At 34.2% G+C, this 25698-nt stretch overlaps 1 protein-coding gene across 1 annotated transcript in view; it reads right to left on the bottom strand.

The window, feature by feature from the left end:
• LOC149787561 (uncharacterized) overlaps positions 1-25698 on the bottom strand; it is a 215877-nt gene that overhangs the window by 30387 nt on the left and 159792 nt on the right. Inside the window, exons 44-47 of the mRNA XM_089973710.1 lie at positions 18048-18173; positions 17346-17495; positions 12969-13076; positions 11956-12057 (exon numbers count right to left, since the gene is read on the bottom strand). Of these exons, the coding sequence (XP_089829836.1) occupies positions 11956-12057; positions 12969-13076; positions 17346-17495; positions 18048-18173 (486 nt within the window). The remainder of the gene's footprint in view (positions 1-11955; positions 12058-12968; positions 13077-17345; positions 17496-18047; positions 18174-25698) is intronic.

Below are 25698 nucleotides of genomic sequence, written 5' to 3'. Positions count from 1 at the left end.
TAAACCACATAGACTACACTGAAGTAATTTAGCACTGTAAACCATGTAGACTGAGCTGAAGCAAGAATGACATATCACTGACTGATGTCTTAGATCAAAGCAGAATACTGGGGCTGCCCACCACCTTGCCATAAGCAAGTGCTACACTATATATATTTGCTCACGAGTCCAACTGCAAACTGCACAGACCCAGATTTGCCATCACATAATGCACCAGCAGATCTGGGTCTATGCAGTTTGTTAGAGGTAATCATGAGGACAAACAACATAGAGCCTGACCTGCAGACTCATTATACTTTGGCAGATTAGGATCTTTGTTGTTTGCAGTTTGATTTGACTTATAAGCTAGTACAGACGGTAGTTATGGAGTGGGAGGATGTGAATGCTGTGAATAAATCTAAAGGTACTCAAATGCTGTGAATAAATCTAAAGGTACTCAAATGGCTAGCACAAGAGGGTCAAGCAGGATAATCAACAAAATAAATTTTGTTTGTAAAAAAATCCACTCATCATTGCCAAGATAAGAGCATCAGATGTTGCAATTTCGGTTAACACATTAACCCCTGGAGGTTTTTGCCATTTTTGCCTGAAAATCAAGTAGGAAACACATTTTGAAAGCTATTTCTGAATAGATTCAAAAACACCAAATCCCCGGTCATCTTTCAATAACATACTGCCTAGTTGTGTTAGAAACATCATTTTTCGTTGCTATCTGACTCGCGCATGAGCAGAAGGGTAAAAGTTGGACTTGTTTTTTTTTTTTTGGGTTTTTTTTTGCTAAACGGAGTCATTATTTTTGTATGGAGACTACTCTTTATTCCAAATGCCCATCTTATCCTACTTTTTGCAAAGGCTCATCTGTCTGTTTGCAGTTCATACTGGTTTGCCTTAGATCTGAGACCAAAAAGTCGGACAAAAAATTGGATTCCGACCATGGGCTAATTTTGCGTAAAAAAAAAGTCGGGTCCAAAAAATGAGGTTTTTCTATCTGTATTTTGTAGTGCAACTAGATATTCCAGATTATCTGGTATCATTGTAGAGCTACATCTGTCTACCTTTCTATAATACCATCCACTTTAGTGTATCTGCATGACCATGACGCTACAGAGCTCGGCAGTAGGCTACTACCTCCTGCCCCATAAAGTCGTCACTAGGGGTTAATGTGTTAAGAGTATCTCCACAATGGTGAATGCTATAATTATAAGTTGAGTCCAAATGCAAACTGCACAGACCCAGACCTGTCATCACATAATGTGCCTGCAGATCTGGGTCTGTTAATTAGTAGAGCAAAAAAATATATACCCTGGTCTGCAGACAGATTATGCTATGGCAGATCAGGGTCTTTGCTGTTTGCAATCTGACTCAACTTATAAGCGAGTATATATATATTAGCTCAAGCACACTGTGAGCATGACCTGGAATTCAAGTGACAATGAATACTGTTGCAGCATTTACTCTTACATTGATGTTGTTAGTGTAATTGCTGAAGAAAAGTGCTGACTTCATCAATCAAATAAACAATAAAATTTGTTAGCTATTAATAGACAGTGGATTTCCAGTTAATGTAATTGGAAGAAAATGCAAACAACCTGCCGCTGGGAAAACTAAAATTGAATGAGCACAAATTACCAAGACTGTATGCTTATCACGGTGGCACACTACTGCTAGTATTTGGTGGCTATGAGTTGCCAGTTAAAACTAAAATGAAAATTCAATGTCACAAATTTTGTTGTGGTCTCGGGCAACCATTGTACACTATTGGGTTATCCAACTCTTATGTAATTAGGTCTTATTGATGTCATTACCAACATCAGTGATCCATGCTCAAATGACCCCAAAAATATTTGAGGGCATTGGAAAAACTGAAGGATATATTGGTCTAGCTTCACCTCGATGAATCCGTCAAGCCAGTGGCACTGATATGCACCCTTTCAATGACATGGCTAGGTTGAGAAAGAGATAAACAAACTACTCACAGACATTATATTAAAAGGCAAACAAGTGCCATCACCATGAGTATAGACCATTTCACGATTATTATCTCCCCTTGAAAACACCAGAAGGCGTCTCAGTGCAACTCACTTCCGGATAGTTCAATCAATAAAGATGGCAGATGTAGATCAAGAAAATGTCACAGACCGCTCACATTCCTCAAGCAAGATCGATATATCACTATCTTAAAAAGAAATTCTATCAATATTTGATCAATTGTTTTTGGGGCCCTGAATGGCCGAGTGGTCTAAAGCATGAAAATATTTGTACAGCTTTAATGATTGCAGTTACTGGAGGTTGAATGACAATGAAAACAAAATTCTAACTTCTTAAGGTTCTTTTATTATTGATTTAGACTGTTACATTTCTATTAATGTTCGTTATATTTTTTATGAAATAACTTGAGTTATATCTAGGAATGTTTTCAAAATGCACAAATGTCATCCATGCTTGAACAGAGAGGCACATGTATGAGTCTCCTTGATGATTATTTTAATTTTATTTCCTTGAATAGTTGGAATTTTTAGAGTATGCAATTGGGAGAAATACTGATGTTAGACACACTATGCATGTATAGGACATTTGTGGCTCTCACCTATCTGTCTGTCTGTCTATCTGTCTGTCTCAATACGTCTGGTGCATGGGTATATATGCGAAAATAAATGTGTGGTTACATAACATACTTCTGGTTAAAAACGAGTATAAACTGATGCTAAGATTGAAAGAGTGACTGATAGATAAAGGCAACAAATATGAATATTCCTGAGTTTCCATTTATTATTGACTTGAAAAGCATGTTCTTACAAGCTGTCTCTTTTTTAAATCTTACTGTCTGCAATTTTACATCCGGTCAAGTGGATCAATATTGAGTTAAAAGGCGAACCAAAGTAATAGGACGGAATCTGTGAAATAATTGGTTCTTTTAAACTTACATATTTGATGTAAGGAAAGTTAAACAGAATTAAACTAATTTTAAGAAGGCTGTCCTAGATGAATTTGCTGGTGGCAATCAGAAAAGTTGTCTAAATACCCCAGCAAATCTGAATATTATATGATATTTACACCCAAATATGAATAAATATTCCATCTGCATTAATTATACTCCTTTATCTTTATGATAGCTAATGGAATTATTGCTTTGTTAAGTTCCTCTGAATGCATTAATATACTGAATTCCATTTAAAAAACTTTTCTGGTTTAAAATATTCAGCATTACAAATCAGCTGACTTATCGAACTTGTGTTACAATTTTCTAATCAAACTCATGCTATAACTTTCTTAACTCATGTTATAAATGAACTATTAGCCTTGGGAAAATAACTGTGAAGATAATTTCAAAAATTGTTGAGATGGTTTTTGTAAAAGTTATGCAGCCAAAAATGTGCAATAAATGTTTAAAATCGGAGAGCAGAGTGAAATGTTCCAACAAATGTATCTGAAATTATGGATAGTGAATCTATATTATCTGGTATAATATAAATATGGACACTGTATTTAATTTAATTATCTGATACCATTTAAGTATGGACAGTAAATATTATTTAATTATCTGATATAAGAGCAACAGCACACTTGTTTTTGGTAAGTTTCATAATGCATACCCGAGTGTTTCATTGGTTTGATAAATTACCATGCCCACTTTATCCTGTATGATATTATGAACCCATGCATTTTGTTTCAAAAACAGATGCTGAATGGATTTGTTCAACTGAGCAGGAAAATGTATGAAATGATCAGAAATAAAGCTCAATGACATCACTGTAATACGATCCACAAAAAAACCCTCTGAAATTCTTGTCTCATGTGTATCAGTGCAATGTGCATGCAAGATGGAAAAGTTGTTGTCGACGGAGTAGTACACTTATGGACACTGAAACCCATTACAAACAGTGCAAGATCCTAGCAGTGATGTGGGCATGTGAACATTTTGAAAAGTATGTGAGAGGTGCAGAATACTTCACTGTCATTACATACCACAGCCATCAGAAACAATTTGACAGAAGAAAAAGCTTCTGGTACACATGGAAAGATAGGGTCTGACATTGCAACCCAAACAATTATCTATTAAATATTGCTTAGGTAGCAAAAGTCCTGCTGGCTATGTGGTCACAACATCCAACTGATGATGATGACTTCTCATGAACAAAAGATGGCTGAGGAGTATGTAATCTTCATTGCTGAAACCTCAGCTCTGAAAGCCATGAAATTGGAAGATGTCAAAACTTCACTAACTTCTCAAAACATAATGCTTCTTCAAGCTATTTAATTTCTGTTAAATCTGTTGATGAGGCCATCTGATCCATGAGAAATGGCTGAAATCTGAATACAGATTAGCCTACTTAAAGTACATATTAATGTTCAAAGTAAAGAATGAACTTTGTCTACAATTATTATTATTATCATTATTATTAATATTATTATCATTGCTATTATTATTATTATTATCATTACTATTATTATTATTATTATCATCATCATCATTACTATTATTATTACTATTATTATTATTATTATTATTATTATCACTACTACTACTATTACTATTATCATTACTATTATTATTATTATTATTATTATTATTATTACATCTAGTATGGAATTTTGTGGACCACTCCCAACTGGGGACAACCTAATTGTAATACACAATGAATACTTGGGATACCCAGTTACTGAAAGTTCAAAGTCTGTATTTACAAATACTACAATACCAGTTACTGACACGGTATTGTTGACTATTGGATATCCAAGAACCATCAAAATTCACTATGGGAGTCCATACAACACAAATAACTTAGCAAAATTCACTCAGCATTGTGGTTTCACTCACTGATGCACTGCCCTCAAATGACCAAAAGCCACTGCCCAGGCATGCACACAAATGGCCACATGCCGATGCCCGGGCATGCACCCAAATGGCCACATGCCAATGCCCAGGTATGCACCCAAATGGCCCCATGCCAATGTCTAGCCATGCACCCAAATGACCACATGCCAATGTCCAGGCAGAATCTTTCAATAACCACTCATGACAACAGGGCATGCAGCATATATTGAAGGTAGAGTGGAAACAAGAATTGTATGGATTATTTAGACAATATCTAGACATCAGACAGTGAAACTAAAAAATTCAACTGATGAGAAATCAAGGATAATAGGCAAAAGAAACTAAAGAGAAAGTGAAGAAATATGCAGATAGAAATAATATTGTTTGTTCCTGTGATATTAAAGCCAGTGATACAGTATTAATTAAACAATTAAACATGACTCCAAGTTGACACATCCATTTAACACGAAACCACATGCAGTCACTGCTAAGAAGGCAGTATGATTGCTGCATTGCATTTTATGAAAGTATATCCTGAGTCTATAGAACTTTTTTTTTAAATGGCTAGAGGAAGAAGAATTATTGAACAAAACAAGACAAAAGCAAGTACAACAAACCAATGAAAATTTTCCTGTACCCCAAAACAAGCCATTCTAGAAAAAGTCAAGCGAAATTATCCCCCATATGTACTTGATGAGAACCAGTTTGGTATAAGAACTTTGTCAAATTCTAAGAAGTATGTAAAAAGGTGTTCAAGGTATAGTGTGGTCACCTTTAAAATGGGGCACAATATTCCCAGTGTGATCACAAATGCTCAAAGTGGATAGAATAACTGTAAAATTTTTCATTGGCTAACCAATAAAAATTAATTTTAGAATACTAGAATTTAAATTCTTTATTAATCACTGTATTCTTTAAGTATGCTTAAAATTAATTTTAACTTTTGACTTTTTCTAGTTTAAGAATTGAGATCAACAAGGACTTGAAAAAACATAAAATACAATGTCTGGATTCCCATCATAGATAGATATCAATCCCTATCTGACCTGCAACCAATTTAAAGATACCGTACGATATGTTATTTTTATTTTACTGATTACTCATAACAAACTGCAATAACCCAGATCTGCCATTAAATGAATTAAACCATTACAAGCCTAATGATATGTTGCTCTTAACGGAAAGGAATATGTGGTATATTAGTTATTCTGTCATTATTTAACAACTCCCTCAAAGTCCCTGTTTCTTCTTTTTAACAGCTGAGTGTTGAATTCATCCCTGATATTCTCGATTTTTAACACGATTTTCTTAATGGCCACTGTTGGTCATACTGAATGAAAATCAGGACCATTTTCATTTAGACCCATATGGACATCATAAAAAGTCTTTTGTCAAAAACTCAATGTCCATATGTTAATCCATTCAGCAGCAAGAACATGATTTTCAGTATGGCTGCTGTGGTGGCCATACTGCATGTAAGATTAGCACCCTTTTTATTTAGGACAAAATAATCATAAAAAGAAGTCATTTGGTTGAATCCCCATTTTGATATGACATCCATTTTTGAGGAGTAGTACAATACGATCAGACTGGATGGAAATCATATCTGCATAATTTATATTAAAGTCCAACTAGACACTATAAGAATTCTGGTGAAAACTCCATGTTGATACAACTTTTCATCTAGAAGCAATAAGATTGTCCAGAGGCTGCCATGGCAGCCACATTGGAGGTAAGATCAGCACTATTTTTGTTTTGGACCAAATAGACATCATAAGAAGTCTTTTAGTTACAAAACCCACTTGATATAACCATCTGTTCTGGACAAGTAGTGACAAGACTATTTTCAAGATGGTCACTGCATCAGCCATTCTGGATGTCCGAATAGTACCATTTTTACTGATGACCAACTGGACCGAGAGATGAATTTGTGTTTAATTTTTCTTGGCAATCCTCCAAGTAGTTTAGGAGAGGGAGCAATAACAAATTTCTGCTAATGGACAGGTGGATTATGGATGGATGGACAATGGACAACAGGCCATTCCATAAGTTCTTCTGGTCCATGACCAGTAGAGCTAAAAATGCATTACTGTCATGGCTCTTGAAGAATTAATCCTGGTAATTCACTTAGGTCGTTTTGTCTCTTTTCTTACAGCTATTAATAAATTTATAGTCCTATTTTTTCTGACTGTGAAAGATCTTTTTCTACCCTAAACAAGATCAAGTGTGCATTGAGGAACAGGCTTTCACAGAGTGTACTCAGTGACCTTGTAAGCATGGCAGGACCTTGCCTTAAGGACTTTGACTTTAATGTGACAGTACCATGTAACAGGGAAGTGTAACAGTACAGTGTAACAGGGAAGTGAAGACAAGAAGGATATTTATTATTTAAATTCAACTACTTAAGGATTTTTTATGTAAAAATAATATAGTTAAGGGAAATCCAGAATACTATATTCATACATGTACTTCATTTCATATTTCAACAAATTTATTTTCTCACATTTATGGTGGTGATAGATATTACTGAAAACATTTTGTGATGATACCACAAGCTTTCCCTGATGCCATAAAAAAAATCCTGGTGAGTACAATTTATGTCAAATGGCTTCAAAGAGTGGAAGGGAAAGTGTGATGGAGTATACTAAGCCATGACCTTGACAGGACCACCAATCTGCAACATATGTAGTGATGATGTGTAAGTATATCAGGTTCCTGCCCTAAGTGTGAAACTGCTTTAAAGTTATAGAGTGGAAGGGAAAGTGTGATGGAAAACATAAAATACTGATCTGTGACTTTGACTTTGAAGATAACACTGACTTGAAGATATATCATTGACTTTGAAGATAGAAACTCCAATGTGGTACATGACACATCTTCTAGTGATGATGTAAGAATAAATTCAGTTTGAACAATTAATTTAAAATGGTTTTAAAGTTATAGAGCAAGCGAGGGAAAGCATGACAGACCAATGGACCAAAACATTATGTCCCCCACGTTTCTTTAAAAAGTAAGGATATTAAACAATAAAGGACAAAATCATAAAATCTTTAAAATATACTGAACCAATAGGTTACTCAATATTTTACAGGTAGTGTGCACAACAACACAATACAAAACAAACTCAAAATGTTTGTGACCAAGTAAAACTGTTATATTGTTTCTAAGCACCAAATGCATGTCATATCATTCAAGTACTATCATGTATATGCATATACAGCATTTTCCCCCATGATAACAGGTGACCAGTCAAATAAATACTTCAAAGTGGGCATACTATTAAACAGAGGTATCCTTAGTAAATATCTTAAAAAATCTTGTAAGGGGGGTGGGTGGGCTTGTCATCATGCATGGTCTTATCATTGGATAAATATGACACTTCATAGCATTATAAATGAGAAAAAAAAATAGCAAAATTATTTTAAAAAACCCAATATAAATTCAAGGTTTAAAAATACAACAGCATATTCAAACAATAAGATCCAAGGTTTGTTTCATACAAGCGTATGAGAAGATTTTGGACCTGACTGCATTAAAAAGCATTACAATGCTCATGACATGAAGTGTATGTGTTCTATGTGCAATGCTCATGACATGAAGTTTATAAGTGTTCTATGTGCAATGCTCATGACAAAGTTTATAAGTGTTCTGAATGCAATGCTCATGGCATGAAGTTTATAAGTGTTCTATGTGCAATGCTCATGGCATGAAGTTTATAAGTGTTCTATGTGCAATGCTCATGGCATGAAGTTTATAAGTGTTCTATGTGCAATGCTCATGGCATGAAGTTTATAAGTGTTCTATGTGCAATGCTCATGGCATGAAGTTTATGTGTTCTATGTGCAATGCTCATGGCATGAAGTTTATAAGTGTTCTATGTGCAATGCTCATGGCATGAAGTTTATAAGTGTTCAATGTGCAATGCTTATGGCATGAAGTTTATAAGTGTTCTATATCAATGCTCATGACATGAAGTTTGTATGTGTTCTGTCTATATCAATGCTCATGACATGAAATATGTATGTGTTTTGTCTATATCAATGCTCATGACATGAAATATGTATGTTTTGTCTATATCAATGCTCATGACATGAAGTATGTATGTGTTTTGTCTATATCAATGCTCATGGCATGAAATATGTATGTGTTCTGTCTATATCAATGCTCATGACATGAAGTATGTATGTGTTTTGTCTATATCAATGCTCATGACATGAAGTATGTATGTGTTTTGTCTATATCAATGCTCATGAATGAAGTATGTATGTGTTCTGTCTATATCAATGCTCATGACATGAAGAATGTAGATGTTTTGTCTATATCAATGCTCATGACATGAAATATGTATATATTCTGTCTATATCAATACTCATGACATGAAGTATGTATGTGTTTTGTCTATATCAATGCTCATGACATGAAATATGTATGTGTTTTGTCTATATCAATGCTCATGACATGAAGTATGTATGTGTTTTGTCTATATCAATGCTCATGACATGAAGTATGTATGTGTTTTGTCTATATCAATACTCATGACATGATGTATGTATGTGTTTTGTCTATATCAATGCTCATGACATGAAATATGTATGTGTTCTGTCTATATCAATGCTCATGACATGAAGTATGTATGTTTTGTCTATATCAATGCTCATGACATGAAGTATGTGTTTTGTCTATATCAATGCTCATGGCATGAAATATGTATGTGTTCTGTCTATATCAATGCTCATGACATGAAGTATGTATGTGTTTTGTCTATATCAATGCTCATGACATGAAGTATGTATGTGTTTTGTCTATATCAATGCTCATGAATGAAGTATGTATGTGTTCTGTCTATATCAATGCTCATGACATGAAGAATGTAGGTGTTTTGTCTATATCAATGCTCATGAGATGAAGTATGTATGTGTTTTGTCTATATCAATGCTCATGACATGAAGTATGTATGTGTTTTGTCTATATCAATGCTCATGACATGAAGTATGTATGTGTTCTGTCTATATCAATGCTCATGACATGAAGAATGTATGTGTTTTGTCTATATCAATGCTCATGACATGAAGTATGTATGTGTTTTGTCTATATCAATGCTCATGACATGAAGTATGTATGTGTCCTGTCTATATCAATGCTCATGACATGAAGAATATATATGTTCTGTCAATGCTCATGACATGAAGTTTAAAAGTTTATAAGTGTTCTGTTAATGTGCAGTGCTGATGATATGAATTTTATGTGTTCTATGTGCAGTGCTCATGACATGAAGTTTGTATGTGTTCTATGTGTAATGCTCATGACATGGGATTTGTATGTGTTCCATCTATATCAATGTTTATGACATGAAGTTTAAAAGTTTAGGTCTAAGTGCAGTGCTCATGACATGAAGATTGTATGTGTTCTATGTGCAGTGCTGATCATATGAAGTTTATAGTGTTCTATGCAAAGTGCTCATGACATGAAGTATGTATGTGTTCTATGTGAATGCTCATGACATGAAGTTTAAAAGTTTATAAGTGTTCTGTCTATGTCAATGCTCATGACATGAAGTTTATAAGTGCTCAGTCTATGTGCAATACTCATGATATGAAGTTTGTATGTGTTCAGTCTATGTGCAATGCTCATGGCATTAACTTTATAAGTGTTCAGTCTATGTGCAATGCTCATGACATTGTATGTGTTCAGTCTATGCACAATTCTCATGACACTGTATGTGTTCAGTCTATGTGCAGTGCTCATGACATGAACTTTATGTGTTCAGTCTATGTGTAATGCTCATGACATAGTTTGTATGTTTTCAGCCTATGTGTAATGCTCATGACATCAAGTTTGTATGTTTAAATATGTGCAATGCTCATGTCATGAAGATTGCATGATGTTAACTGCAATGCTAGAAGTAAAAAAAACCACACTTAACTGCAATGCTAGAAGTAAAAAAACCCACACTTAACTGCAATGCTAGAAGTAAAAAAAACCACTTAATAAAGTACAAACATGACACTTGCATGCTGTTAGCTCTACATGCAATGCTTATTATATGACACTTGTATGTGTTAGGTCTATGTGCAATGCTCACAGTCAAACAACACTTATTAAAAAATAACTGTTAGTTAAAGATGAATACCTTATACAGATAAAAGGGCTATTGTTCCTCAGGCACTTCTTTAAGCTGAAATTGTATTAATTGTATTATACTGTTTCTCAAGTCTAGAAATGTTTTTCTTTAATCACATGATCTGTTGTAAAAATACTGCAATGTTACCCATTGTATCATGTCAAATCAAAGTAATACGAAATAAATGTACAGTATGAAATCATATTACACATACTTCCAATCATCTTAGCTGTCAATAAAGATCAAACTTTTAGCATGGGTATGCATTTTTACCTGATTAAAGTCCATCAGTATATTCAACCAGAAAAGTCCAGGATATCAAACTTTATTCATTGTTTCTAAATTTTTCACACTCAACAGATTATAAATAATGTGTTTTTATGCCTTTATCACACACCAATGTGTTTATCCATTCTGAATTTGATAGGGTTCAAATAACATGAACAAATGAATCAGTCACACATATGAACTCTCCTATAGTACTAATCTTGGAAAAAGAAGACCAGTGAAACCATTTTGTATTTGATTTTCGAGGAAAGACCCTTTTCTGACTGAACAAAAGACTCCAATATATGTAAATCCAGTCTGACATTAGAAGAATTATGCTCAACATAAAAAGTAACATACAACTTCCACTTCACAAGCACTTTTATACTCAGAGATCTTTAAGAACTGCCATTTTCTATCTGCTTTACCATTTTCCATCTCTCACAAGGCAACTGATGTTCCATTTCTCACAAAACAACTGCCTTGCCATTTTCCATCTCTCACAAGGCAACTGCCTTGCCATTTTCCATCTCTCACAAGGCAACTGCCTTCAAGTTGCCAGTCTCATAATTACTGGTAAACAAATTTACTTTAAAAATTATTGCAAGTTAAAGGTAAATTGAAAACTGTTCCACACAACTGATGACACATAAGGCTGCATAATTTAGTTACTGTATCCCTCAATGGTTTTCATATCAAGTAAGAGTGTATATTCTATTGTCATAAAAGTTGTCAAAAATATATTACTCACATCTGCCACTTGTCCTGAAGATGCACCACCACTGGAACCACGTTTGCGCTTAATGTCAGAGAGTCTTTCTTTCACCTTGGATAATTGTCTGCCCTTGTCATCCTACAATATAGAGACAAATATTTTATTTCAATAAACCAGTCAAATGTAACTTGGTCATAAAAAAATCTACTGTTAAAATTATTGTGATTATTTTCAAAACTGCCTATGTAATGCAAATTTTTTAGCAATTTTTCAAAATGTGCATAACACTCATTAAACAGAATACAGAACTAAATACGCTCTCTTATTTATATTATTACTTATACTGTCCCAAACATACTGGTCTTGTATCAGAACAGTAAGGAAGCCATATTAAAAGTCCAGTTACATCACGCTCTAATGAAGTTCTTGTCTAGTGCTAACATTTTCATTGCTAATTTTAGAGTTTCTCAAGCAGTTTAACTAAAAACCTGCAAAACAGATATACTGATCACTTATAATGACCTGAAAGGTAAGTTTTCTGACCCATGTGAAATTATAATTACAAATATACTTATGGTACTTGTCTAATAAACGTTATAAACATTACATTCTAAAAGAATATGAAATTTTTGTTAACTTTATCAAAGTTTGTGTCACATACTATATGTTGTTACACTGTATAACCTCTTCATATTTGATGATACAATCTATTTTTCTAATAATAAAATTCTACTTATAATGCATATGTACTGAAACTCCAATGAATTTCAATGTACCCTTTATGAATTTCAATGTACCCTTTATGCTGTTTCAGGACGGAACCTGATGCATATGCAATCCTTTCACTGATTTTGAGCAGATGGCAAAAAAATATTTGGAACAGATTGTAGAAAGAATAATATTCAGATGTAAAATACAGAAATTTGGATAAAATTACTCACAAGTTATAACAGATATTGGTTTTAATACAGATGGCTCTTAAGAGAATACTGTTATTCAACAGCATCTATTATGATATCTTATTTCTGATGTTTCTGCTGAGAACTCACCTCTTTGATTTTTTCTATTACAGTCTTCTGACGCTCACCCAGACTTAACAACTCAGCTGCAACATCATCCTGCTTCCTCCCCTTTATGTGGGCCAACTTACGTTGCAACTATGGAAAATTGGTAAACATTAACATTTACTAAATACAGGAAGCAAACATCAGATATTTTCCTTAACGTCTTTTAGAATTCTTTGCAATGAACAGTTTTTTATATTTACAGACATCTAACTAAAAAGGAATTTTTATCCATGTGTAACCTATCTATCTACACTCTCAGATTACAGAAGCTCTCAGATCACAGAAGATCTCACTGAAAAGCCAACACTGAAAATAATTCATATTTTAAGCAGAGCAAGACAATTTAGTTGCTAATGTCAAGAAGAATATAAATTAACATGCCTCTGATTGTCTCAGCTGAGTCAGTTGGCTTCAGTGTTTTAAATTTGTTGAGATGGATTATGCTACATGTGAGCAGATGTAATTTAGAAAGGATTAAAGATCTCAACTGATTATAGATGAATCAGTGAAGAGTTCAGTCAGCATAAAACAATCAACATCATTTGGATTCTCTCTACAGGGTATGTTCTGCTTTGGTGCGAAAAGTTGTTGAGATGGATTAGACACTATATTATGTATGTTCAAAAGTAATTTAGACAGGATTAATGATGTTAATTAAGTATTATGGATTACTCAAGAACTCAAGTGGCATAAAATGGGTTGTTGTGACTTGGGTGTTTAAAGTTTGTCAAAATGTCTCTTATTAAATCTGGGGCATTTTTAGATTTGTCCCTTTGATATTTGACAATATGCATACTCTTTGATCTACAACAAATCTAAAGGTTGTCAAGATATAATGAACAGTCTGTCCCTGGATTAAGGCATTCCATTATAATGTTACTTTTGATATTGAATAGGGTGACTGACAATATTTTGCCTTGAAGTAAACCCACCTCCTTGGGATAGCTGTCAGAAAGGGTGCTAACTACCTTAGATCTGAAATTTTAATCTTAAAGAAAAAAATAAAAAGTTAGGATAACACAGTGAAACTTTTCAAAATAACTCTCTTGTGAGGAGTTTTTTGAGACTGTTTCAGCCAATGTATCAGAAATTTCTGAACAGGTTGTGATCAGATGTTTTAAAATGTTTAATACAGTGTATTTATTTTGGACAATGATTTTTCATAGCCTATTCCAAAGTCATTTAATAGAAGAGCATAGGATCTCCTTGTTTTCCTCATGCTCTCTTATGGTATGATGAACTTCAGTTTGGTATATGTGGCATTTAAAACAGAGTTATGGCTGTTGGATTGGCACTGAAATGCTGAAGGACTTTTTTCCATTCCCTGATGGCATCTTTGCATGCATCATCAAACCATTGTTTCTTGACATATTTATGAACTACCTGAGTTTTTCTACTGAATCCCCAGCAACATCCCTGAATATCTTTGCTAATAGGGGTACTGAATTGTCTACTGTCTACATTGTCAAAATGATCAGCAGTCAGATTTTGCTCAGAGGGATTCAAACATTATGCTGTCTGCCTTGTTTAATTTCCATCTCTCCCCGAGCCACTAAGGTTTGGGAATATTGCTTCTTAAATATATTGGGAAGCAATCACTACAACAAAGGTCATCAACAACTTGTTAAGAAAAGTAACATAAAAGACTGCAGATACTCAGACCTAAGGATGTAATAGATTATGTGGCAGGATGCAGGTAGGTATATGACTAATCATTAAAATGGCAAATATTGTGTTTTGAAACAAAGTTCTCTATTGTCTTCCCCCTCTAGTTGATATCTTTACAGACACAAAGTGTACATCAGCAGTTCAAGTCACCAAGTAAAACAAAAGGTGCTAGCAACTATTTGATAAGACGGTCAGGATCAGATTGACTGACTGGAGTGTTTGGAGGAAGATATAACGAGCAAAGTATAAGAGTTTTATGTAGGGATACATGAATCAGATCGGTTGACTGGAGAGCTTTGTGGGACATATAATGAATAACGTGTAAGAATTTTGTGTAGGGATACATTAATCTGACTGACTGACTGGAGTGTTTGGAGGAAGATATAACGAGCAAAGTATAAGAGTTTTATGTAGGGATACATGAATCAGATCGGTTGACTGGAGAGCTTTGTGGGACATATAATGAGTAACGTGTAAGAATTTTGTGTAGGGATACATGAATCTAATTGACTGACTGAATTGTTTGGAAGGAGGTATAATGGGCAACTTGTAAGAGTTTTGTGTAGGGATAAATGAATCGCAGAGCCTGTAGGGATACACAAATGGCTACAGCCTGTAGGGACACATTAATCGCTGATGCCTGCAGGTATACATGAATGGCTACAGCCTGTAGGGATACATGAATGGCCACTGCCTGTAAGTATACATGAATGGCTACAGCCTGTAGGGATACACAAATAGCCACTGCCTGTAAGTATACATGAATGGATACAGCCTGTAGGGATACATTAATGGCTACTGCCTCTAAGTATGCATGAATGGCTACAGCCTGTAGAGATACATGAATGGCTACAGCCTGTAAACCAGTCTTCAGAGATTAATTTGGCTGTGATATGTTTTGTTATTTGAGCTATTGTGCGTGGTGAAATTTTTAAGATTAACTTTATTGTTTCCTTTTAAAAAGATCTCCTGATCAATACTTGCCTATAAACCTCAGCAATTACATTCTATAATTGTATCAGACATATTTATTAAGGTGGTGGATGTGCAAGGCTATTGGGAATTTTCCTTGGTGTGATTTCAGTGGGATCTTCATTGTCCATACTCTCCCAGACTCCAAAACTTGTTAAAGAGCTTAACAGGATTGGTATTTCCTTTGGAAAGTCTAGCAGATTCTTTAATCATCTCCTTTTTATGTTTTTGAGCAGGCATAACCAATGGTGCCAGCAGTTAGATGCTCTTTTGGTGTGCTGGATTTAGGTGGTTTGCATTTTGTAGCATTAAATTAGATTCTTAATTGCTACACTGTCACACTGAGTATTTGAGTTACTGTGTTCTCAGTTTGCATGGCTGCCAACAGGGATTCTGGTAGAGATTGATAATACAGTTAGATAGGAAAATATTTAGATATTCATATGATAGATGGATGGAAGAATGGCAAACAGAGAAATGGTGAAATAAATAAATAAATAAAAAATTTAAAAAAATAGTAATTAAATAAATAAATAAATACAGAGAATGATTCAATAAAATCAACTCAAAGTAATTTGATTGGTGTTGATGCTAATCTATTCAATAAATATGATTAACAAACATCCATGTATGCATATGTTACTTTATCATAAGAAAAACATGTCATAATGTTTTTGAAATGCTAGATTTCAACGTAATTTAAACCAATAATTTTTTTAACAGGATTGGGTTATAAGTATTTAAAATGAAAAGTTATATTATTTTCTTGAGCATATTAGGTGTATACAATTTATTTGTTTACCGTTAGCCCTCATTCCATGGATTTTTAAGTTTTGCAAGTGGCTTGAGTCAATTTTGAAATTTTCACATTAGTCAGTGACTCTCATGCCATCAAATTCCAAGGCTTGCTTGTAGCTTATATTGATTTTAGGATTTCCACATGTTGATTGTCTCTTTAAATAATGGTGAAAAGTCAAAGCATCATGAATACACCCAACACAACAACAGTTGAAGTATTTACTCAGTCATATAGTTGAAAAAGATGAGCACCCAGGTCAATCATTTGGCATTAAAGCAAGGTAAATTAGTTAAGGAAATGGCAATGCAATTCATATTTTTAGCTCGTTGATAGTTACATGCATTGTTATGAAGGGATTAAGGATCTTGGAAATCAGTCGTCAGCTATTTACTTGCGAGAAGCAAGGATGGCAGTATAGTGAGTGACTTACATGAATTGGAGAGGACTCTATCTGCTCTTTTATCCAAGACCACAATTTTCACATTTTTTTGCATCACAAATTTTTAAACATTTATTTATTCATTAACTGATTTATTTATTTAGTCTAGTCTTGCAAAACAGGTACATAGATAGCAGCATGTATTTATTTGATGTAAACTCTCAAAGAAATATATAAAGATTAAAATATACATCTTGGTTCCATAAAAAAAATAATAACACTAAAAATAATTCTGAAAATTTGAAGTAAACAATATTTCCACAATTGAAAATGTGTTTAAATTCATATAAAGATATAAACACTTTATAGTATGAAGTTGTGTTTGATTCAAAAGAACTAAAAGAGCCCACTGACAACCAATGACCTTGGATTAGTGACAATCATACCCTTGAACTTGCTAGAACTGTAAGCTGAAAATGGGACAAAGAAATGCAAAGTAAGCATGTTAATAAATGCACTATCTGCTGTATATTTTATATACCATTTCTTCTTGTCGTTTTTTCTGCTCCTCTGTTTTTTCTTGGCGGGCCTTATGGTCACGCATTAGTTTGTTTAACTGTGCTTGCTTCTCATCCTCACTTATGTTCAAACTTACAACCGTCTTCTCACGTTGCAGCTTTTGAAACAGAGACTGGCAACAAAAAAATATGTAATACAATAGTCTGACATTTTTTTGAAAAGTTATTTTTAAAACAAATGCTTATTTTGTGAAAGTCTCATGAAAATATCTATACATCTAGAAGTCAACAGCTAGCTAAAATTCTAAAGATCAAAGTGTTTCGACATCATAGGCAAGACTTAGATTCAAAGTAGTACAAGTCAGAGAGATATATGCCACTTACAAAGACAAAATGCACTGATTTGGAATGTGCAAGGAAACCAACTCATGAAGAACATAGCATCCATATATGGTAAGTAGCAAATGAAGACCTTATTTCCCATAGAGAGTTTTCAAGTAATAAATTTGTGAGACTTCATAACCAGTCTTAAAACATATACATCTTTTATATAAAAAAAACCTACTGAAACACCATTGTTACTCTTTTGATGTAGCCAATGGAAATGCAGCATTACCCTTTTGATGTAACCAATGGAAATGAAGCATGATGGAAATTTTTCATATGCACTTAAAATTTAAATGAGATAAAGCTCCAATACATATTTATAAATATCAGACACATACAGAAGTGTTCTCCCTTGAAAGCTCCTCTTCTGTGTCCATGACTGCCTCACGCTTAGCAAAGTTTGGCTCTTCTGCATTCTTAGCTACCTCTCGCATCTTCCTTCGGGCTGCCAGTCTTTGCTGCAACTGGAAAGATAAAACAAAATATCACTCACAATTAAGCACCTCAGTATTATGTACATCCTTCTGCAACATGGTTTTGGTCTTATATCCTATTATATTGCAAATGCTTCCTTCTGCAGCATGGTTTTGGTCTTAAATCCCATTATATTGCATGCTCTACCTTCTGCAATCTGGTTTTGGTCTTAAATCCCATTATAACTCATGTACTTCCCTCTGCAATAAGGTTTTGGTCTTAGATCCCATTATATCACATGTACTTCTTTCTGCAACATGGTTTTGGTCTTAGATCCAATTATACTGCATATGCATCCTTCTGCAACATGGTTTAGGCCTTAGATCCAATTATATTGTATGTACTTCTGCAACATGGTTTTCATCTTAGATCCAATTATATTGTATGAAATTTATTCTTAAAATATGTAGCCTACAAATTTCACTCAGTTTTAGTTCCTGGCAGGCTATAACCTATTATTATGTTTTCAGACAAAACATACTCCACCATAACAAGTTTCTGCATGCAACATGTGTTTTCACACAAAACATAATCCTACATAACAAGCTTTTGCATGCAACATGTGTTTTCACACAAAACATAATCTGGGGGCCCTGAATGGCCGAGTGGTCTAAAGTGCTCTCCGTCATGGATCACTGCCATCTCACCTTTGTCTGCATGGGTTCGAGTCTCAGCTCAGCCAATGTGGATATGTGAGAAAGCTTGCCAGTAACTTCTTGTGGGTCGGTGGTTCTTTCCAGGGTTTTCCTGGGTTCTTCCTCCATTATTAATACTGGCCACCATGTATAGCCTATCTTGTGCTGAAAAATGGCGTTAAACCCTATAACAGCAACAACAACAACAACATAATCCTACATAACAAGCTTTTGAATGCAACATGTGTTTTCACACAAAACATAATCCTACGTAACAAGCTTTTGCATTCAACATGTCCTTTCACACAAAACATAATCCTACATAACAAGCTTTTGCATGCAACATGTGTTTTCACACAAAACATAATCCAACATAACAAGCTTTTGCATGCAGTATGTGTTTTTACACAAAACATAACCCATCATAACAAGCTTTTGCATGCAGTATGTGTTTTTACACAAAACATAACCCATCATAACAAGCTTTTGCATGCAACATGTGTTTTCACACAAGCTTTTACATGCAGTATGTGTCTTTACACAAAACATAACCCATCATAACAAGCTTTTGCATGCAGTATGTGTTTTTACACAAAACATAACCCATCATAACAAGCTTTTGCATGCAGTATGTGTTTTTACACAAAACATAACCCATCATAGCAAGCTTTTGCATGCAGTATGTGTTTTTACACAAAACATAACCCATCATAACAAGCTTTTGCATGCAGTATGTGTTTTTACACAAAACATAACCCATCATAACAAGCTTTTGCATGCAGTATGTGTTTTTACACAAAACATAACCCATCATAACAAGCTTTTGCATGCAGTATGTGTTTTTACACAAAACATAACCCATCATAACAAGCTTTTGCATGCAGTATGTGTTTTTACACAAAACATAACCCATCATAACAAGCTTTTGCATGCAGTATGTGTTTTTACACAAAACATAACCCATCATAACAAGCTTTTGCATGCAGTATGTGTTTTTACACAAAACATAACCCATCATAACAAGCTTTTGCATGCAGTATGTGTTTTTACACAAAACATAACCCATCATAACAAGCTTTTGCATGCAGTATGTGTTTTTACACAAAACATAACCCATCATAACAAGCTTTTGCATGCAGTATGTGTTTTTACACAAAACATAACCCATCATAACAAGCTTTTGCATGCAGTATGTGTTTTTACACAAAACATAACCCATCATAACAAGCTTTTGCAGGCAGTATGTGTTTTCACACAAAACATAACCCATCATAACAAGCTTTTGCAGGCAGTATGTGTTTTCACACAAAACATAACCCATCATAACAAGCTTTTGCAGGCAGTATGTGTTTTTACACAAAACATAACCCATCATAACAAGCTTTTGCAGGCAGTATGTGTTTTTACACGAAACATAACCCATCATAACAAGCTTTTGCATGCAGTATGCGTTTTTACACGAAACATAACCCATCATAACAAGCTTTTGCATGCAGTATGCGTTTTTACACGAAACATAACCCATCATAACAAGCTTTTGCAGGCAGTATGTGTTTTCACACAAAACATAACCCATCATAACAAGCTTTTACATGCAGTATGTGTTTTTACACAAAACATAACCCATCATAACAAGCTTTTGCAGGCAGTATGTGTTTTTACACAAAACATAACCCATCATAACAAGCTTTTGCATGCAGTATGTGTTTTTACACAAAACATAGCCCATCATAACAAGCTTTTGCATGCAGTATGTGTTTTTACACAAAACATAACCCATCATAACAAGCTTTTGCATGCAGTATGTGTTTTTACACAAAACATAACCCATCATAACAAGCTTTTGCATGCAGTATGTGTTTTTACACAAAACATAACCCATCATAACAAGCTTTTGCAGGCAGTATGTGTTTTTACACAAAACATAACCCATCATAACAAGCAACATGGTTATTATAAGATATTCTTTTTATTATACTGTAAGAGGTGACTAATGGAGGCCAACCAAACCAGATCCTCTCTTATAAATACCCTGGTGAATTCTTTTCATTAGGTGAGGAAGTAAATAATAGTAACAACTAGTGTGCTAAGATTAGTGAAAACAGCTTAAGATTGGAAAGGAGGAAAAGGTAAACAACTATGCATTCGATTACGATTTTCCCTTGTTCAGTAGTCTTCTATATAGACACTAGTAGCATGGTTGTCTTTGGAGATTATTAACCAATGGATTTCAATGTCCTGGACCTATGGTTATGGTATGTGATTCTGAACTAAACATACTGTGCTGAAACCATTATTTTCTTATCATATTTACCATGACTGTGATCTTTTTCATTTACACCAGAGAACCTATAGGTGATTTTATTACCCTAAAAGCAAGCCATCTGCAAATTTTTGTAAAGGAACTTGGAACAAAAACCAATCTGCAAAACCCATTTTTTGGTGAGTCACAATGACCTTGACCTTGTTCCTAAAAGCAATAGGCCTCTTCCATACTTTAAGTGAATACCTCCCACAAACTTTGGTCAAAGTACATGGTCTAAAACTCAACTTATTATGAAGAAAAATCTTCATTCAGTCAAAGTGACCATACACCTAAGACCCCAAATCAATGGGCTTCCTTCTTACCCCCAGAGTAAGTCACGCACAAAAACAGTGTGAAATCACATGGTTAAGAAATGAAACATTTGTGCAGAAATTTTGTTTCCTTCTTTCAGTCAGTTACCTTGACCTTTGGATCCCAAGATTGATAGGTTTCTTCATTTTCCCCATGTGCAAGCCATCCAGAAAGTTTAATCCAAGTCTGTGATGTAGAACTAACGCTACTGAGTAGACTCCATTTTTTTTCAGTCACAGTGACCTTGTTCTTGAACTGTTGACCCCAAAATCAATAAGCTTAGTCCTTATCCTGAGTGCAGGCCATCCACATTGTTTGGTAATAGTATACTGGGGAACTCAAGTTATTATGTGGAAATAAAGTAAGGAACACATGTATGGATGTACAATATCATAAAACAACATGATATGGATGTACAGTATCATAAAACAACATGTATGGATGTACAATATCATAAAACATGTATGGATGTACAATATCATAAAACAACATGTATGTATGTACAATATCATAAAACAACATGTATGGATGTACAATATCATAAAACAACATGTATGGATGTACAATATCATAAAACAACATGTATGTATGTACAATATCATAAAACAACATGTATGGATGTACAATATCATAAAACAACATGTATGGATGTACAATATCATAAAACAACATGATATGCTTATGCTGTAACCATAACAAATAAATTCTTACCTGATCAGGTAAGTTCCAGGTGGTTTGACATAATGCACTTTATGACATCAGCTGTTCTCAAATACTAGAATTTCACTTGGATTTTCATTTTTAAAATCTCCTATTGGTATATATAGTGCTACCCCTATTTCTCACAACCTGGTCTCTCACCAGCTTTAGGTACTGCCAATAAATCTGAATGTACTATTTGATTTGCTCTTAAATTCCCCCATCATTTGCTACCCTCACTATCCTCCATCCCCACATTAATTAAAAGAAAGCAAATGTAAGCTTGAGTAAAATCTTTTTCTACATTTTTTTCTGTAAATACCCTGAGAAGCTTAATTTAATTAAAATTAGTTTTATTTACCTATGCATCACTTTTAAATGATCCACTGGATGAAATTTACCTGTGTCTGTCTATTTTTATGTCTATCTATTTTTATGTCAGAAGAATCTCCATCATTTACCATCCTCAATCACTGCCAATTCATACTTGTACAAAAACCTGACAGTAATCAAGGAAGCACAGTATTTGAAATGTAATTTATAAACCTAGAAATTGATGTACATGATTTGTCTATCCAAATGTCTGCCAGAGATTTGAAATGTAATTTATATACCTAGCAATTGATCATGTATATGGTTTGCACTATCCAAATGTTTGCCAGAGCACTTGGAAAAGACTGAACCCTTGCACACACAGCAAAACATGTACTCCTACTTACATCATAAAATTATAAAGGAAGACCTTAATTTGTCTCCACTAAATACAAAATAAAACAAGAGCCCCTTACTGGGACTGATGCTCTATTGAACAAAAAGAATTTTCAGGAATTCCAGATAACACCATTTCTTTCTTTTATTTGCTGAGCGTTGAAACCATCTCTGATATTCTATAGCAATAACAAGATTTTCACCATCATGGAAAAGTAGTAATAACTAGATTTTCAAAATGGACATTGTGCCAGTCAAATGGAAGCCAGATCAGCACTATTTTCCATTACATCATAAGAAATCTTTCTGTGAAAACCACATGTTGATATGACTATTTTATTCAGGAGAAGTAGTGATACAAAGATTTTCAAGACAGCCAGTTTGGAAGTCATATTTGATGTCTAAATGGCACCGTTTTCATTTAGGACCAATCACGCATCATAAGTATAACCATCTATTGATTTTCAAGACAGCTGCTGGTATGACTATTCATTCATGTGAAGTAGTGATAACAAGATTTTCAAGATGACCATTGTGACAGCCATATCTGAAGTTCAAGCAACACCATTTTTATTTATGACCTACTAAATATCATAAGAAGTCTTCTAGTGAAATGGCTGTTCCTACGGAGTAACAATAACATGATTTTCAAGATGACCACTGTTGTGGCCATATTGGACATCAAATCAGCAGCATTTTCAATTAAGACATACTAGACATAATAAGAAGTATTTTAGTGAAAACCCCATGCTAATATGCCCATCTATTCAGGGGGAGCAGCAATACATTTTTCAAGATGGCAGCTGTGGTGGCCATACTGGATGTCTGAGTATCATCATTTTCATTTATGAACAATTAGACCAAAGAACAAATGTGTATATAAAGTTCCAAGCTGACTTTCAGAAGGAGTAGTGATAGCAAACTTGTTCGAACAGACAGATAACAGACAAAAGACAATCCCATAGGCTCTACTGGTCTACAGAGTTAAGAAACAAATTACTAAAAATAGCAAACATTTACATAAGTTGTTTAAACAGTAGGAGAAATCTGAAATTATTTGTGCTTTTTTGTCACATAATGTCACAGAAGATTTTTGTACACATCTGTTTTTATCCATTATAGTTTCATATTTACCCAGTAACAACAATTTTCCTTCTTTGATCATCACTCTTTAATGCTAATCAATAATATTCCTTGACAAAGAACAACCACTTAATTATAGGAGTTGCTTTCATCAAGTAATGGAGGCATGAAAGATATAAATACATTTTACAAGGATTTACACCTGCTGAAAAAATGCGTCACATTCGGCTGCTGTAGTCGAATATTAGCATCTTATCTATGCATAACTATTCAAAATTTCCTTCACAATGCCAACCCAACTAATAAATAGCAAATTCAAACACATCTGTAAATGTAAGTTGCTTTCTGACTGATTCAAACATAAAAAGTTGCAGATCTGTAAAATCTATAATATACAATCTGAAACTATCTACTGTGATGATATGACTCAATTTGATACAGTATCAATAAGAATTATGGCTTTTCACCCTTTTTTGAAACATCTGTCCATGCTGTGCTAGAATAGGGACAACAGTATTGTGTAAGGGGTCTGATGATGTCAGTTTAACCATTGTAATATCTGTTTAACATGCTCCATTAATGTGCAGAATGGGGACATCAGTATTGTGTAGAGGGTCTGATGATGTCAGTTTAACCATTGTAATATCTGTTTAACATGCTCCATTAATGTGCAGAATGGGGACATCAGTATTGTGTAGGGGGTCTGATGATGTCAGTTTTACCATTGTAATATCTGTTTAACATGCTCCATTAATGTATAGAATGGGGACAACAGTATTGTGTAGGGGGTCTGATGATGTCAGTTTAACCATTGTAATATCTGTTTAACATGCTCCATTAATGTGTAAAATGGGGACAACAGTATTGTGTAGGGGGTCTGATGATGTCAGTTTAACCATTGTAATATCTGTTTAACATGCTCCATTAATGTGTAAAATGGGGACAACAGTATTGTGTAGGGGGTCTGATGATGTCAGTTTAACCACTGTAATATCTGTTTAACATGCTCCATTAATGTGTAAAATGGGGACAACAGTATTGTGTAGGGGGTCTGATGATGTCAGTTTAACCATTGTAATATCTGTTTAACATGCTCCATTAATGTGTAAAATGGGGACAACAGTATTGTGTAGGGGGTCTGATGATGTCAGTTTAACCATTGTAATATCTGTTTAACATGCTCCATTAATGTGTAAAATGGGGACAACAGTATTGTGTAGGGGGTCTGATGATGTCAGTTTAACCATTGTAATATCTGTTTAACATGCTCCATTAATGTGCAGAATGGGGACAACAGTATTGTGTAGGGGGTCTGATGATGTCAGTTTTACCATTGTAATATCTGTTTAACATGCTCCATTAATGTGTAAAATGGGGACAACAGTATTGTGTAGGGGGTCTGATGATGTCAGTTTTACCATTGTAATATCTGTTTAACATGCTCCATTAATGTGTAAAATGGGGACAACAGTATTGTGTAGGGGTCTGATGTTGTAAGTTTTACCACTGTAATATCTGTTTAACATGCTCCATTAATGTGTAGAATGGGGACAACAGTATTGTGTAGGGGGTCTGATGATGTCAGTTTAACCATTGTAATATCTGTTTAACATGCTCCATTAATGTATAGAATGGGGACAACAGTATTGTGTAGGGGGTCTGATGATGTCAGTTTTACCATTGTAATATCTGTTTAACATGCTCCATTAATGTATAGAATGGGGACAACAGTATTGTGTAGGGGGTCTGATGATGTCAGTTTAACCATTGTAA

The sequence above is a fragment of the Sinohyriopsis cumingii genome, chromosome 11 (genome assembly GCF_028554795.1).
Source record: "Sinohyriopsis cumingii isolate HCF-2022 chromosome 11, ASM2855479v2, whole genome shotgun sequence".
In the NCBI taxonomy this organism is placed as follows: domain Eukaryota; kingdom Metazoa; phylum Mollusca; class Bivalvia; order Unionida; family Unionidae; genus Sinohyriopsis; species Sinohyriopsis cumingii.
Note: the sequence above shows the minus strand (reverse complement) of the source record. Positions and strands in the feature narration are given on the sequence as shown.